Source organism: Capsicum annuum, chromosome 9 (assembly GCF_002878395.1).
Source record: "Capsicum annuum cultivar UCD-10X-F1 chromosome 9, UCD10Xv1.1, whole genome shotgun sequence".
NCBI lineage: Eukaryota > Viridiplantae > Streptophyta > Magnoliopsida > Solanales > Solanaceae > Capsicum > Capsicum annuum.
This window is the reverse complement of record NC_061119.1, coordinates 40,435,570-40,451,897: the sequence shown is the minus strand read 5'-3', so window position 1 is coordinate 40,451,897 and position 16,328 is coordinate 40,435,570. Positions and strand designations below refer to the sequence as shown.

The following is a 16,328-nucleotide window of genomic DNA, read 5'->3' as shown; positions in this document are numbered from 1 at the left end:
GTATACTTATTGTTTCTTATAATACTGCATTATCTTATATAATTGATTATATATACATAATTAATTGAATAACTTAATAATAAAGTAAGCACAGAAGAGCAATGGAGAACATTCGATCAGAAGCATCCCTTCATATCTCATCCAGTTAATGCAATAGAAGACACTAAATTCACCAACAAGTTCATGACGTGGCTTTCATCGGATCTTCTTAAATATCATTCGAAAAGGTATACAGAATACAACTTGATAGTACTAACTTTTGTAAATTAAGATTATGTAAATTACAGACTAATATGCATAATGAATAAACAGGAACATCAAAGAAGAGCATTATTTGAAGGAAAAGGCAAAAATACCAGTTATCAACTTTAAAATTTTATCTGTTGAAGACAAGAATTGGTTCTACGTTATGGGTACTCCTAGTCAGACGTGGTCAGATGAGGTAAGTGATGTATTATTACATTGATTTGTATATTGAAATATATATTAGTTCGGTGTTAAATATGAATAATTGTAATTGATTATTTTGTTATAGTTGAAAATGTATATTTGTAAATACATATGAAGTATGTTATACCTTCACTGATTTGTACGTGATATTTTCATATGTAAGGTTTGATTTTTTTTATTTGTTTATTTAATATTAAGTATGAAATTTATTTATAATGCAGCAAATTGATGTATGCTTGTACTATCTGCGAAAGAAGTCCAAGTATGATCCCAATATCTCATATAAGTTTAGCACTGTAGACTGCAATTTCATGAACATTGTTACAACTGTGTTTGATGTGTATAAATTGGATGATGCAACTCTTAATGCTGGTGGAAAGAAATATCATCTGAATGAGTATGTAAGTGGATTCCGCATGCATGTTACAGTGCCATGGTAAACGGTTGATAATATGTTCATTCCTGTTCACGTAAAGGCAAAACATCATTGGGTTCTTGCAGTTATATCTTTCAATCATAGGTGTATATATGTATATGATTCTTTGTCAGCTGCTGGTCATGATGCGGCAGTGCTTACTGAAATTAAAAAGTTAGCTAAGGTTATACCTATATGTCTCATTGAATGTAAATTCTACGAGAATAAGGGTATTGACATCGACAATCATCCTAATTAAAAATTGAATGATAAGATGGATCTGTTTGGTATTTCAATTATGGAGAATGTGCCTCAACAACAAAGTGGCAGCTTGTAAGTAATTAGTATGCATAGTACTTGTATATATACATATGCATTAAAGTTGTAACAACTTCTTACTTATTAATGTATGTCTTTGCAGGGATTGTGGTTTATATATGGTTACGTATGCCGAGTGTCTTACTTTTGGTGAAGTTGTTCCATGTATTGACTTTGACCCAGATCTAATTCGCATAAAATACTATGCTTCACTGTTGTGGGATTATGGTACTAGGAAAGCAAACGCAAAGGCACAAAGTGATGATGAAGCACCAATGAGGCCTCTTCGGATCACTGAGTTAACAGAAGGCACTGAAGTGGTTGATATTTGATTTGTATTTTATTTTTTTGAAGTTAACAATATTTGAGATTAGGTGGATATTTTTTTTGAATAGATTATGGGATTCATATGTTACTTTAATGGTCAAAGATTGCATGTTAATGTTCCTTTATTGTTATCTTAACTTTTTGATTTTTAACCGTCTAATTTCCAGTTTTGCATGGTTAGTATAAGTCTCTGTGCATATTTGTAATAATAAATATGCTTATTCCAGTGAAATTATATATTTTTAACATACATATGCTTATTCCACTTAACATTTGTATTTTTAACATTACATGAACATACAGTTACCAAATCAATTCTGAAGTTAACATATCACCATTACAGTGAAGATATGTATTTTCAAAATACGTATTACCATTACAGTGAAGATATATATTTTAAAAATATATATCACCATGATAGTAAATATATGTATTTGTAAAATACGCATTACTCATAAATATGTCATTCCAGTTAACAAATGTATTTTATTAACATAAACTTTAAAATTTCAGCGATTTAATGTATATTTAAAATACATATACCATTCAACTGAACATAATCGTTTATAATACATATGTATTTTTTTTTATTTTCATATACACGTTTCTACTTAATACACATTCAGCCATATGAATCATTCAGATTTCAATTTGTATTTTTTCAAAGATACACATTATGGTTAATACTAATGTTCGTTTCAGATTGTATTTCCATTTACGTCTAATGTAAACATATTTATTTTTCAAAATAACAATGGCTCCTATTATTCCATATTCAAACATATTTTTAGTGCAAAAAATATATGTATATATATACATATATAATATAAAATTAAACATTTGAACTATAACAAATTAACAAGTTCAACTTCATAAAAGTGCAACATCTGAACACTATCAAATTATCAATATCAATAAAAAGTTTAAAATTCAAAATGAAATAATTAAAAAAAATAGAATAATAAAGCAACTAAATTTTCACTAAAAACATGATAAAATGTATCATTTGTTGTATTTCCTACATGAACGCCTATTGTGACCTTTTTGTCCGCATGAACTACAACAATTTTTGCTTTTCTTTCCAAACATATCTCTTCCTGATTTACCGCGCTCCTTCTTTGCAGGCCTTTCAGGGGGGCGCTTGTATTTTTGGGGCAAAACTACTTCGTATAAAATTTCCTGAGGTACCACCCGATCATCTTTATGTGGTAAAGGATATACAGGAAGATCATACATTCTCAGTACAGTTTTTGGCTTGTATAGATTAGAGCAATATGGTCCTTTTTCAAGATTCTTGCTATCAAGTACAGCACAAGCATGCACACATGGTATCTCATCCAATTGGAATGCATGACAAGAACATTTTTTTTCCTTTAGACAAACTATAAAATGTTTCTTCTTATCGTGGACAGTATAGACGTACTCTGACGATGGTATAACCTGAAAATATTAATACATAAAAAATATTACAGTAAAATTTGCTACAGATTAGCAAATGTATTTTTTTCCAAAGCAACAAATGCATATTAATATGTCTAAAGAATATATACATATTTTTTTCATTACAAAACATAAATTTGTTATAATTTTAATAATTTGTATATAAAGATATGTTTTATACAACAAATAAAAATTCAAGAAGATATAACATTAAATGATTATATCTATTTTAACATACCTTCAGACGTGTACACTCTGCTTCATTTTGTTGGAGAATTGCTTGAAATTTTTCAATAAGATCCGTGCGTGTGTACAATGCCTCCTGTCCGTTTTCACAGTTCCATCTACCAAACATCAATCTAACTTCCTCTAAAAAATCATATATTGGAAGTTCTCTAGCTGATACCAGTGCAGCATTAATTGACTCTGCAATATTTGATGTTAAGGTCCATCCCCTATGAACTGTTGCATATGACCTAGCCCACTTATCGTATCCCGCCAACTCCAAGTAATTCTTCACCCTAACATCAACTACCTCCACTTTCTCCATTAAATTATGAAATTCAGACTTTTAGTATGATTTCACCATGGTATAGAAGATATCAGACAATGCATCATTTGACTTCCTAAAAAAAATTTTCACATTACCCCATAGATGTCACATACAAGCGTAATGTGGTACATTATTTTACACTCCAGCAACAACTTTTATAATGCTTGGGTTACGATCGGAAACTACACACATATGTTCTCTTTCACCGATGCTTCCTTTAGATTCTGAAAGAACCATGTCCAGGATGCATCATTTTCAGAACTACTATTCCATATGTCAATGAAAATATATGGCCTGAACATGGAACAAATACATTAAAAGTACGATATATACAGACATTAAAAAAATCATATGTATTTTTCAAATACATACAACTGGGAACAAGTTTAACTGGAATTTAAAACATAAACATAACTAAAACCTATAATACATATAAATATATCTGGAACTATATCCTGCTCCCAATCAACATCCACAAAAAAATTAAATAAGTACTCTATAAAAATACATAACTTACCGATTATGTGAATGAAATGTATTTCATAAACATAATTCACAACTTTAATATAAATTCATTTATCTAAAACATAACACATAGATAGTACAAATATAAATATGCTGCATATATATATATATATACATATATATATATATATACATATATATATATGTATATATATATATACTATAAACATATACATCTATTCATAGAGTCAAATACATTTCGAGAATAGCTTACCGGCTCCATCCATGGTACATGCAGCTACAAATGTGCCACTGTATAGTCCTCTAAGATAACTTGCATTAACAACTATCACAGGTCTACAGTGATCTAACCCTTGTATGAATGTAGTTAGTGCGATAAAAATATACAAAAACTCATTATCTTCATGCTTTTTCATTCGTATATGTGAACCTGGATAAGTAGTGTTCAAAACATGAATGTATGCAGGTAGTTTTCCGTATGATGCCGAAGTTTTTCCTCTCAAATCTTCAAGTGCTTGTTCCTTAGCTCGCCAACACATAATATACGTCAAATCCATACCAAGGTCTTCCTTCATGTCACTTCTGATTTGAGTCGCACTGTACTTTCTTTTGTGGTTTTTAAACTTTTATTTCACCATACCTCCAATCAACTTACTAGTAGCATGAAACTTAGGATAAATCTTATCCTTTATCGGACATGTGTGTTCGGGTAAGAATTCTCTAACACAAAACATTCCTGATTTGTTGATATCAGATGCACGGAATAAAAAATCACAATTACGTAATTTGCATATTAATATGTAACTGCAAAAAAAAATGATGTAATGTAATTTATAACATGTACAAAAAAAAAAATAATCTATATGTATTTTTTAAATGCATATGCTGTAATAAACTTTAACAAGAAAAAAACAACAGATTTTACATACATGACAAACTTACCAGGTTTTACTTGATCTAACAGATCGTGATTGAAAATTTTCTCGAATCGTGTAATCCTTCATCACAGATTTTAATATCCTTTTTGAGATATAAACTTACTCAACCTCAATATGTTTGTGATGTGGGTCCAAGATAATTACTTTAGTTGCGTCAATACCCAATACATCCAAACATTCATCTGAATTAGTAACTATCAATACTCTTTCAGTACTTGTACTCACAATATTACGTGCAGTGATAGATAGATTCAGCAGTGATAGATAGATTCATACTTGCAGCGTTACATATTGATGAACTAACGAATTCATTGAAAGTATTCTTTTCTGAAACACTTATGTACAAGGGCAAAGCACTCATTGCCTTTACATCCCTTTTCTGCATAATGTAGACCTTCAAATCCATGTCATTACGTATACGTATTTTATCTTCAATATCTGTTAACTGATATTCAATTTGAATGCTTTTGCATATCAAATCGACATCCATGTGCGAAGCTAGCACTTCGCGCAGTTGGTTGTATGAAGCGTTTATGCTCAATTATGTTGAATCACTGATGTAATCTTCATATTGTTGTTCAATGTTGTTCATACTACCAGTATGTTTAATGAGAACAGGTATGCTTCCCATCGTCAAGATCCAAAACACTACAAAATATTAAATACAAATTAAATTATATAATATGTACTGCATACAATTAATAATTTGTATATACTTAAATAAAAAAAATTCCCACAAAAAATTATTTAATTTAGTTTAGTTTCATACATAAATGACTAAAACAAAATCTTTGATGTTTAAGGAAAAAAGTAGAAAAAAAAATTTCACCCACAACTTATAAAATTCAGAATACAATATATAAAATTTTCAGCTTCATGATCATTAACACATATTGTTACTAACTTTCAAATTATTTTCACAATTCCATTAGCATGATCTAAAAATTTTATTTGACCATACCTGTAATCGTTGAGTTGATTATTCAAATATTCTTTGTAAAATACAGAGTTCATCAATAATATTTCAATCTCTCAATTTTTTTTTTTTAAATGCTTTTACCAAATGTATATGGAAACCGAGTTTTGAATTTCAAATTGTTTATTAACGATTAAAGTAAAAAAAAAGAGTCATTAATGGTAAAGGTATCTGTTAATTGAATGTTTCTTAAAATAAGGAACAGTATAATCTCATAATTTGCTCTAACTGATTAGAGTTTAATAAGAAACGTTTTAACATATTTGTATATGTATTTTTATAGCAACCTTTTACTAAAATACAAAATACATATTGCTATTTTTCGTAATTTTGAAACTGTTGCTATAAAAGTTATAATTATGGTTCTACAGTTGCTATTTCGAAAAAATTTCCATTTTAATACTCCCTCTAGTCCAAATTTCAAAATAAGTGGGTTTTTTTCTCAATGCACATCTATTAAGAAAAAGAAATTAGGACATAAATTATATTTTACTTTTTATTTTTATCTTTTTAAATAGTATTATTAAACTACTCTTGAAATTTCAGGCACATTAAGATAAAGTCAATTAATTCTCTTGAAACTCATAAACCTTGAAAGTGTAAATGAAGGATAAAATTGAAGGAAATTTTGAGCATGTCTTTTGAAGAATGAACAATGCACTTATTTTGAATACTGAAATTTTAGACTAAGGGAATACCACTCTTGCAAAATATTACCCAAATTCTTAATTCTCTCATCCTTGTACATGTCATGCATATACTTCATCTGTTTCAAAATAGTTGTCCCTTATTAACTTGGCATGTCCCTTAAGAAAATATTGATTTAGAATTTATTTTACCAAATTGACCCTATTAATCATGCTTTAAAAATATAAATTTGAGTATATCACTTTGTTTAGTCATTTAATGATAGGAGCAGTATTGAAAGAACATAACATAATTCTCTTGATTTTATAAATGAAACAACTAAATTAAAATAGATATTTTCAATAATGGGACCAACTAAAATGAAATGAAGAAAATATAATGTGTAACATATGTTTATTTACAAAGATATGAGATTGCAGTTTAATTTGTTAGTTTCTTGCTTGTGTTGTTGATTAAAATTGCAGTTGATAACTTTTCGTCCTCATATGATTGGAAAACTTTGCCCCACGGTTATTCTCATTTTTTTTTCTTTGAATTTAGGATCTTGTGTTAAGATGGAGAATCCATGGAAACAACTAGCTATTAATGCTAGAAGAAACTGACCTAAGCACCATAAGAAAGAAGGTAGTTATGAGAGTTTGATAAAATATGCTTTATTGAGTTGTAACTGACTACACAATTCTATTTATTTATACATACAATAGCTTCAGCTAAGACATACTACCACTAACCGCCTCAACTATTAACTAACCAACTAATACATCACTAATGATATTTGTTGTATAATTAACACACCTCAGCTGATATGCATTATTTACCTAAACACTTGCTAAGTTCCTTCACACTCCCCTTCAAACTAGTAGCTATGAAGATATTCTTCATTCCTAGTTTAGACAACAAATGTGCATATAGAGATCTCATAAGTCCTTTAGTAAATAAATCCGCAGGTTGTTCTGTTGAGGGCAAATAAAGAGTGACAATCAACCCTTCCTGAATCTTTATCTAGTAAAATGGCAGTCTATATCTATATATTTTGTTCTCTCATGAAATACCAAATTAGCTGTTATTTGTAATGCTGATCAGGAACTTTAACTTTGGCAGCAAGTTCCTCAAATAAACCAATCAACCAGATAACTTTAGCTATTGAGGATTCCATTACTCTGTACTCAGCTTCTGCTAAACTCCTAGACACAGTAGCCCTCTTCTTTAACTTCCATGAGATAAGTGAAGTGTCATATCGCACCAGATATCCGGTGATTGATCTTCTACTATTGATGCAGGTTTCCCAGTCTGCATCACAATAGAGTTTCAACATATTATCACCTATTTCTGACATTAATAATCCCATTCCCGGTGCCTGTTTGACATACCTTACCAGTTGTACAACTGCATCCATATGTGACCTCTTTGGAGAGTGCATAAATTAACTCAGACTTTGCACAACAAATGCAATGTCTGGTCTAGTAGTTGTAAGATAAAGCAGCTTTCCAATTAGTTTCTAGTAGTTTATAGGATCTTTCAAAAGTCAATCTCCACTATTTGATGACATGCACTGATCAAATTTAGCCGTAGTGAGCTTAAGATATTGCTCCATATGTGTAATAACAGGTTTAGCACCTGCACGTCCCATGTCTGAAATCAATTCTAAAGTATATTTTCCATGGTGCATCAGGATGCCATCCTTATTTGTAGAAAATTCAATGCCAAGAAAATATGTAAGTTCTCTCAAATCTTTTATTTTGAATGCTGTTTGTAAGATTTCTTTTGTATGCTAGATCATGACATTATCATTTCCTATTAGCAATAAATATCAACATAAACTAAGACAATGAAAATTTCATCACCACTCTTCTTTGTAAACAAAGAGTAATCTCTTATGTTGTTAAAAAACAGAAGAAGTCAAGGTTGTAGTAAGCTTAATGTTCCATTGCCTAGACGCATGTATCCGTTCATATAGAGTATTTAACAATATGCACACCTTTCCATCACTCCTATCTTGCTCACAAAATCTCTCTGGAATATGCATATACACTTCTTCAAATAAATCTCCTTGCAAAAAAATTATATACATCCATCTAGTAAAGTTTCCACTGTTTAGCTAAAACTACTGAAATGACTACTCTAACAGTGTTTATCTTTACAAATAGTGAAAAAGTCTCTTGATAGTCCAATCCTTCTTTTTGGCTATAACCTTTTGCTACAAGTCTTGCTTTCAATCTTTCAACATTTTCATCGACTTTATACTTGATTTTATACACCCATCTACAACCAATGACTTTCTTGCCCTCAGGTAATGTCACAATTCCTAAGTTTTATTGTCTTTCATGGCTTGAATTTTAGTTTTCATAGTCTGCACCCATCTTTCATCAGTAGCAGCCTTTGCATAACTAGTAGGTTCAATTTCAGCTGAGGATTTTGAGAAAAAGCCTTGATATGTTGCTGCCAAGCCAGTATAATCTACATGATTAGCAATAAAGTATAAGCAACTAGTTGAACCTTTCTTTATTACATAATCTTTGTGCCAAAGTAGGAGGCTTAGAGCCTCTTGTTGATCTTTTGAGTTCAGTAACATCTGCAGGTTCTGCTGCTATGACTGGATATATTTTATAAACTGTCGTCTCTACTGGGAGTTCATGAAGAAATTATGTATCCGTAAGATTATCTACAATAGGTGTCACAACCCGTGAGTGTCCCTGAGTGAGATATGAAGCTGCGCTAAGCTTCTTATAAGAGAAAACTTATTGAGGTATAATGTAAGTTTCTTGATCTGCTATACTACCCTTGAATGGAAAATAGTTTCCATGAACATCACATTTTCACTAACAAAGATGGTTCTATTCTCCATTTTATATAGTTTGTATCCCTTTTGATGAGCATTGTAACTAACTAAAATAACTCTTACTACTCTTAGATTAAATTTGTCCTTTTGTGTGAGACTTGTGGAAAAATAAAAGCAACCTACAACTCTCAAATGTAGCGAAGAAGGTGGTTTTCCATATAACATCTCAAATGGTGACCTCCAGTTCAACACAGAAGAAGGCATTCTGTTCAAAATATACACAACTATCTCAATGCATAATCTCTAAAATTTGTCTGGTAAATTACCTTGAAACTTGATAGCTCTTGCAGTTTCCAGTATGTGCCTATCTCTTCTATCCATCACATAATTTTATCGTGGCGTGTATGGACAAGAGATATTATGAATAACACCATACTATTGGAACACATATATACAAGCATGACTAAAAAATTCACCACTATTATTAGCCCTTATTCTTTGAACAACTTTACCAAACTATGTCTTGACTTCAATAATAAAATTTCTCAATAGAAAAAGAATATTTGATTTAAGTCTCATCAAGTAAACCCAAGTCCATGTAGAGTGATAATCAATAATAGTAAGAAAAAATCTTATGCCATCAAAAGTTTCCCATTTATATGGCCCCAAACATCTACATGAAGCAATTCAAAACAAGCAGTAGTTCTATTCACATTATGCAGAAATGGAAATCTAGTTTGTCTAGCAAGTGGACAAACTTCACAAGTATGTATAGTAAAAGACTTGTGCTGATCCTGAAATATAGACAACTTCCTAAGAATATTTATTGGAACATAACACATTCTTTAATGCCAAAAGAAAATATTTTCTTGTGGTGTTGTAGCAAAGCATTTGTGAACTTTATCTTTAGTCTCTGTCTATGAATATAGAGTATATATTCCATCCTTTACCTTACCAATCTCTCTCACCCTCCCAGATGAGAAATCCTGAAGTACACAATAATTGGGGAATAAAGTTGCACAAAAGTTTAAGTTATTTGTCATTATTGAAACTGACATAAGATTAAACTTAAATGCTTGCACATACAAAAAAAAATGAGAATATCACCTCTTCCAAGGTTATAGTTCCCAACATAAGATACTCTAGTTGATTCCTTTTAGGTAATTGCATATGTCCTACATTTTCTACCAATCTCTCACCTGATAAGTGTGTGTAATCACCTATCATGTGGTTAGTAGCATCTGTGTCTACTATTCATTAATAAAAGTAAAACACCCTGGGTTCTGGTCCTTGGAAAATTTCCTGGGTTTTGAGTCTTCTGCTGACCATAAAAGTCATATAGTGAGGGTACGGGTCAGGTGACCCATCTAATATGTTGTCCAGTGTTTGGTGGGTGAGTTTCTGGTGTGGTTACGATTTGGTGGGTACAAGTCATATAGTTGGTGACAGGTCAGTTGGTTGATCCTTCACTTAATCTGAAATCTGGTAACTTAACTTGGATCTGAATACGAGTAGCTCACTATAAGTCATGAGGATAAGGTACGAGACTCGTATATTGGATAGTGTCCAACCCCTCTTGATTCTGTTATAAGTACGGGGTAAGGGCACTTATCGTATGATTGGATATGAGTTGATCTTGGTGGTCATATATTGGACAGTGTTGGGGTCTAAGTGGTGGCCTAGGGTATGAGTGGTGGGTACTACTTATATGTCAGGGTATAGTTTGGGTGGGCTAGTCGTACCCACCTGCAGGAATTCCTTTACAGTTTATGTTGGGGGTATTTCGAACATTTCTCCTCTTAAACCATCATGACCCCATGACCTAAAACCCTATTAGGACTTCATTTACCCTATTATTCTAATCTTAACACTCAAAAACCTTCTCAAATCTCTCTCAACTCTTGGGTTAAGTAAAGGCTAGGGTATTCTTCAAGGTGGTTAATTAAGGCTCTAAAGGGTGATTTCTCTCCTTTTTCATAATTTAAGACATATTACTCCTCCCTCATTATTAGTTCAACTAAAGACATATTTTATGACTGGTTTTCATAGCATAATAGTGATAATGTTTTGGGTTTTGAATTATATGTTGGGGGTTTTGGTTATTAACGGTTGATTTATGTTTTCCCATGTCTTTACTAATGGTTCTCATATTATAATGGTGGTTTGAATATGTCGTTGAATGAGAATGGTCAAATGGCACTTGGTTTTGGTTTTGGAAACTATATGCCCTCAACATGTTTGTTAAAATGCCTATAAGAATGCTTTTATTACATAATTGGACTTTTATTGAGAACTTTGCATGGTAGAATATGGTGATGGAACTTAAATTGGTTAAATCCTTTTAAATGGCTAAATGGTAAGGCCTTGGTAGCCATGGCTTTGATTTAAAACCTTGTGAGGTACACGGGAATCCCAGTGAATCTATTCATGGAACCTACGAGGTACATGGTAATCCCCCAAGTGTTGGCTAAGGACATTGCTTGCAAACTATAGTCGGTATGATGATACCACTTCTTATAGCCTTGGTTAATAATACATGAAATTGGTGGTTTGGTTGTGTGCTAATGGTTTTAATTAGGAAATAATGGCGGGTTGTGATAGCTAATCGTGAAGGTGTGAGTCCAATAGATGGACACTGAAAACTCATATTTTCCGACATGAGGATTGGTCATGGCAATCATATACTTGTGGGGTACACAGGAATCCCCTAATTTATACTTGTATATATGTATCATGGAGTATGAAGGGTACACGGGAATCCCCTTCCCCTATTATATCTTCGGTACGTGTGACTACTCAAACTGAGGCCCGTTCAGGGAGTAACAATGGACCCATATAGCTCGTGGATGGTTCTAGCATGGTTAAGCTACACAAACCCGGGTTAATAGTTTTAAATACATACTAAACCCGATTCCCTTCCCGACATGGATTATATACATATATGTATGGATGATGAATATGCTTATTTACTTAGTTTCAAATGTTGGCATTATTTTACCCTTATCCTGAGTGTATGGTAGTGTTCATCCGCTAACCCATCTTTGAGCGTTGTATTCCCACATGATGCAGGAACCGATTATACTACTCCTCCGACTCAGTGATCAAATTTGGGAACAACTTGGAGTTGGATTGAAGTGGTGAGCTTCCATACTCTGGAAGACTCTATTTCATGTTAGGTCTTGTCTTCATACTTAAGTTATTTCTTAGACTTTGGTTTTGGCTATGGTCAGGGGCATGTCCTAATCAGATACTATTTTACTTTTGAATAGAGGCTTTGTGAGACTATTATGGGTTGGTATGGGCGGTGTTAGCATTGGTGTCATCCTTGGCATTGGTATTGTAGCTGATACCCGATTGACTATATTTGATTTATAATAGTTCTATTTTGTTATGTTATATATATATATATATATATATATGTATATATGTTTGAAATTTATCTGACTTAAGGTGTAGGGCGATTATGGTTGGGTATTGGGGGTGATCTCCAGTCCCAGTTGGACTTGAGGCAACCCAACACGACTAAGACATAGTTCAGGGCATGTCAGATTGGTATCAGAGCCCTCAGTTCATGGCCAATTAGGAGTCCACAAAGTCGTGCCGAGTAGAGTCTCTTTTAGGAGAGTGTAGGATGCCACACTCATAAGGGAGAGACTACAAGGCATTTTGGAATGTTTTCCTTTCTTGTGTTCTATTTTCAAGCTTTAGAGTCTTAAGTCTTGGAATCTTCTCTATTTTTCATTTGTTTGCTTTTCAGATTATGCCTCGACGATATAAAATTCATGAAAACTCTGCCCCTACCGGGGACAATGTTGATGGGACACACTCTACTCATGGGATCCATACTCAGTCTAGGGATTCAGTTTTGGATCATTTTGGAGTTCCACCAATTCTCTCTAGTCCTTCTCAAACTCCTATGACCGATATGACAAATGCTTAGTTTCAATAGTCTATTCATATGTTGGCACATTTGGTAGCTACTCAGTCTGAGCGTGGTGTTCCTATTACTCTATTTTTTGAGGCCACAAGGGTTTACCAGTTCCTGAGGTTAAACCCTTTGACCTTCATGGGTGCAGGTTTTTTGGATGAGGTGTAAAAACTTTTTCGTGTTATGCATGCCATGAATATGGAAGGGGTAGAGTTTGCGGCCTACAACTGAAAGATGTGGCATACCAATGGTACGAGGAATGGGATCAGGCAAGGGGTGACACTGATGAGTCATCATTGTGGGAGGATTTCTCTAATGCATTTCTAGATTGCTTCTTTTCTCAGGAGTTGAGAAAAGCAAAAGCGGAGGAGTTTGAAAAATAATCCTTGTTTGAAAAATAAAATACCTGCTATATTAGCAATGCTAGAAATATTTGCTCCTTGACCAGCATAAACATCTATGTGTGGTTCCATGTTAACAATATGCACAATTGGAGAATAAGTGGGATGTAACACTCCATATATTATTCTTGGCTATTGGTACTAACCAAACTAAGGTTGCATCAGACCTTATTGTAGTGCGATTTGTTAAGTATGTTGATATGGATTGTAACACTGAAGAAGCATCCTTGTTGTGAATAGGGCATCGATTGAAATGCATGTACACCTATAGTAGTGTTAGGATCAAATATATGATTGTTACCTGGTATCAATCTAGTCTCAATATTAGCTCTCTTCTTTCCTTTGAAGTCTGTGGGATATCCAATAAGACTATAACAATCACTCTCCATGCATCCAATAAGATGACAAATGTAAAACCCCTAATAATTTTGATCATTTTATTTTTGACCCTCCTGCATGCGTAATATCAATTTTTGACTTGAATTATGTTTAAGCGTGTTAAAAGGGTATTTTGAAAAAGTTTTTTATTTTTTAAAAGGGGTTCGGGATCATTTTGGGACCCCGAGGCAGTAACCTCCGCAATATTAGCCTAGCATGGAGACTAACCTTCGTAATATTGGCGTGCCATGCCGTTATGTTAAATTTGTCCAGTTTTTGTTTTTTTAATTTGAAATGAGGGGATTTTGGTCTTTCTACCCCTGTATGACCTATAAACATAAAATATACCCTTTTCCATCAGTTTGAAGGAACAAAGACCATTCTCTTCCTCTTTAACACTTAAACCAAGAAACTTTAAGGGATTCACTATTCAAGCTCCGAACTCCAAATTATTTTTAATTTCTTGTGTATTTCAGGCATGTTTCTCTTTCTCTAACTCTAATATTACATTATGGCATTAATTGTATGGATTTTCATGTGATTTAATTGTACGTTTTGAAATTGGGTTGAGAGGTTTTGGTAGTTACTGATTTTATCGCTTGTCTCATGTTCTAAATTGATTATTCATGCTTTAAATTGATGTTTTGGGACTGAATTGATGCATGGTATAAATGGCTAGAATGGGGGATACAGGTTTCCCCAAGTTGATGGAATTTTGGCTTAATAATTGCATTAACCTCAACCCACTTTGTAAACTTGATTTTGAATATGGGAAATTGCATGGTTTAACTTTTTTTTTTGAACTCAATGCATTTCATTAAAGGATAAATGAATGAAAATGATTTTGGATGGCCTTGGTTTTAGATTTTAAATGGAACTTGGGAGTCAAATTTGGCTATGTGGATTCGGCTTGGCATAATTAATTTAGCTTGCAAATATATTGGTATGACGATACCAAGTGGTAAATGCCTTAATGAATGACTCCTAGGTTAATGTATTGGTCTATGTGTAAATTATTTTAATTTGAGCTTAAAGGGAATTATGTAGCACACCGTGCAGGTTTAAGTCCCAGGGGGATGAATACTGGAAATCATATTTACCGACGTTGGGGGTCTATATGACTGTGTGCTTTGTGCACACTTGATATATATATATATATATATATATATATATATTGGGACGACTATTGTCTTGGTGGATTTAGTTTTTTCTCAATTTTTTCTTAGTTTATGGGTAACACACACTGGGCCCTTCCAGTAGTGAAGTTGGATCCATATATCACATGAGTGCCTTTAGGACGGATCGAGCTACACAGTTTAGGTTAAATCTGTAAACTCTCATGATTCATGACCTTTGTCCCTATTTCGGCATCCTATATATGTCTAAGAATATGTATATGGTTACGATAAGATTTTGGTAATTGCATTATTTTATCCTTATTCCTTGTGATACATGTCAATGCTTATCCCACTGACTGTCCCTGGACGCTACATCATGTCATGATGTAGGGTCCAAAGGATTTTTTATTGCTCATGTGCATCTTTAGGTGGTTGAATATGTCTATTGAGTTATCATGGAGTGGTAAGCCTCCATCCTTCAGAAGGCCTTGTCATTTTATTATTCTTTATTTATTGTCGTAGTGCTTTTGGATTCATTTTGTACATAGTCAAGGGCATGTCCCGACTTAGTTTCTATTCTAGTTTTAGAGGCTATTATGGACAAGTGTGGGTGGATTGTGGGTTTTTACTCTGAAAACATTTAGTTGACTTATTTATCTTTTATTACTATCTTGATTTAGCTTTCATTTTATTATTTTTATTGTGCTCTTGAGGTTTGGCTAAGGGGGTGGTCTCCTGATTATACCACTTCATATAGAGTTCCACTGTCCCTACTAGTCTTGCTTGGAATTCCCAGGTTGGTGATACTCATGTCCAAACACCTTAGAAATATATCCTTAATTGGAGTTCTGTTAATATTTTCATATGCTTACTCAATTGGTGGCATCACAGTATTGCACTCTGACCGTGTTGGTTTTGTTGTTCATTCATCTGAGGTCACCTGGGTTGGCCAGTTTATGAGGTTAAGTCCCATAACCTTTACAGGCTCTAAGGTTGAGGAGGATCCTCAGGGGTTTATTGATTAGATGGATAAAATCTTTAAGGTGATGCATGCTACGAATTTTGAAGGTGTAGAGTTTATTGCGTATCAATTGAAAGATGTAGATTATCAGTGGTATGAGGAGTGGGAATCTATGAGTAGTGATAATGCTGAGCAGGTGGTATGGGATGAGT

The 16,328-nt window shown here is 32.9% G+C and overlaps 1 protein-coding gene across 1 annotated transcript; it reads right to left on the bottom strand.

Moving 5' to 3' along the window:
- Positions 1 to 2,342: 2,342 nt before the first annotated feature.
- Positions 2,343 to 3,500, bottom strand: LOC124887057. The gene is made up of 3 exons (XM_047396226.1): positions 3,189 to 3,500; positions 2,598 to 2,950; positions 2,343 to 2,355 (listed from the first exon to the last, which is right to left on the bottom strand). The coding sequence occupies exons 1-3, from the start codon at positions 3,498 to 3,500 to the stop codon at positions 2,343 to 2,345; spliced, it is 678 nt and encodes a 225-aa protein (XP_047252182.1).
- Positions 3,501 to 16,328: the final 12,828 nt, after the last annotated feature.

What these genes read in the sequence shown, in the direction of transcription:
- LOC124887057 (XM_047396226.1), bottom strand. Translation starts at nt 3,500, where the DNA reads ATGGAGAAAGTGGAGGTAGTTGATGTTAGGGTGAAGAATTACTTGGAG. An exon ending in CAGAGTGTACACGTCTGAAG is followed by an intron (nt 2,951 to 3,188) that starts GTATGTTAAAAT and finishes TAATATTTTCAG; the next exon opens with GTTATACCATCGTCAGAGTA.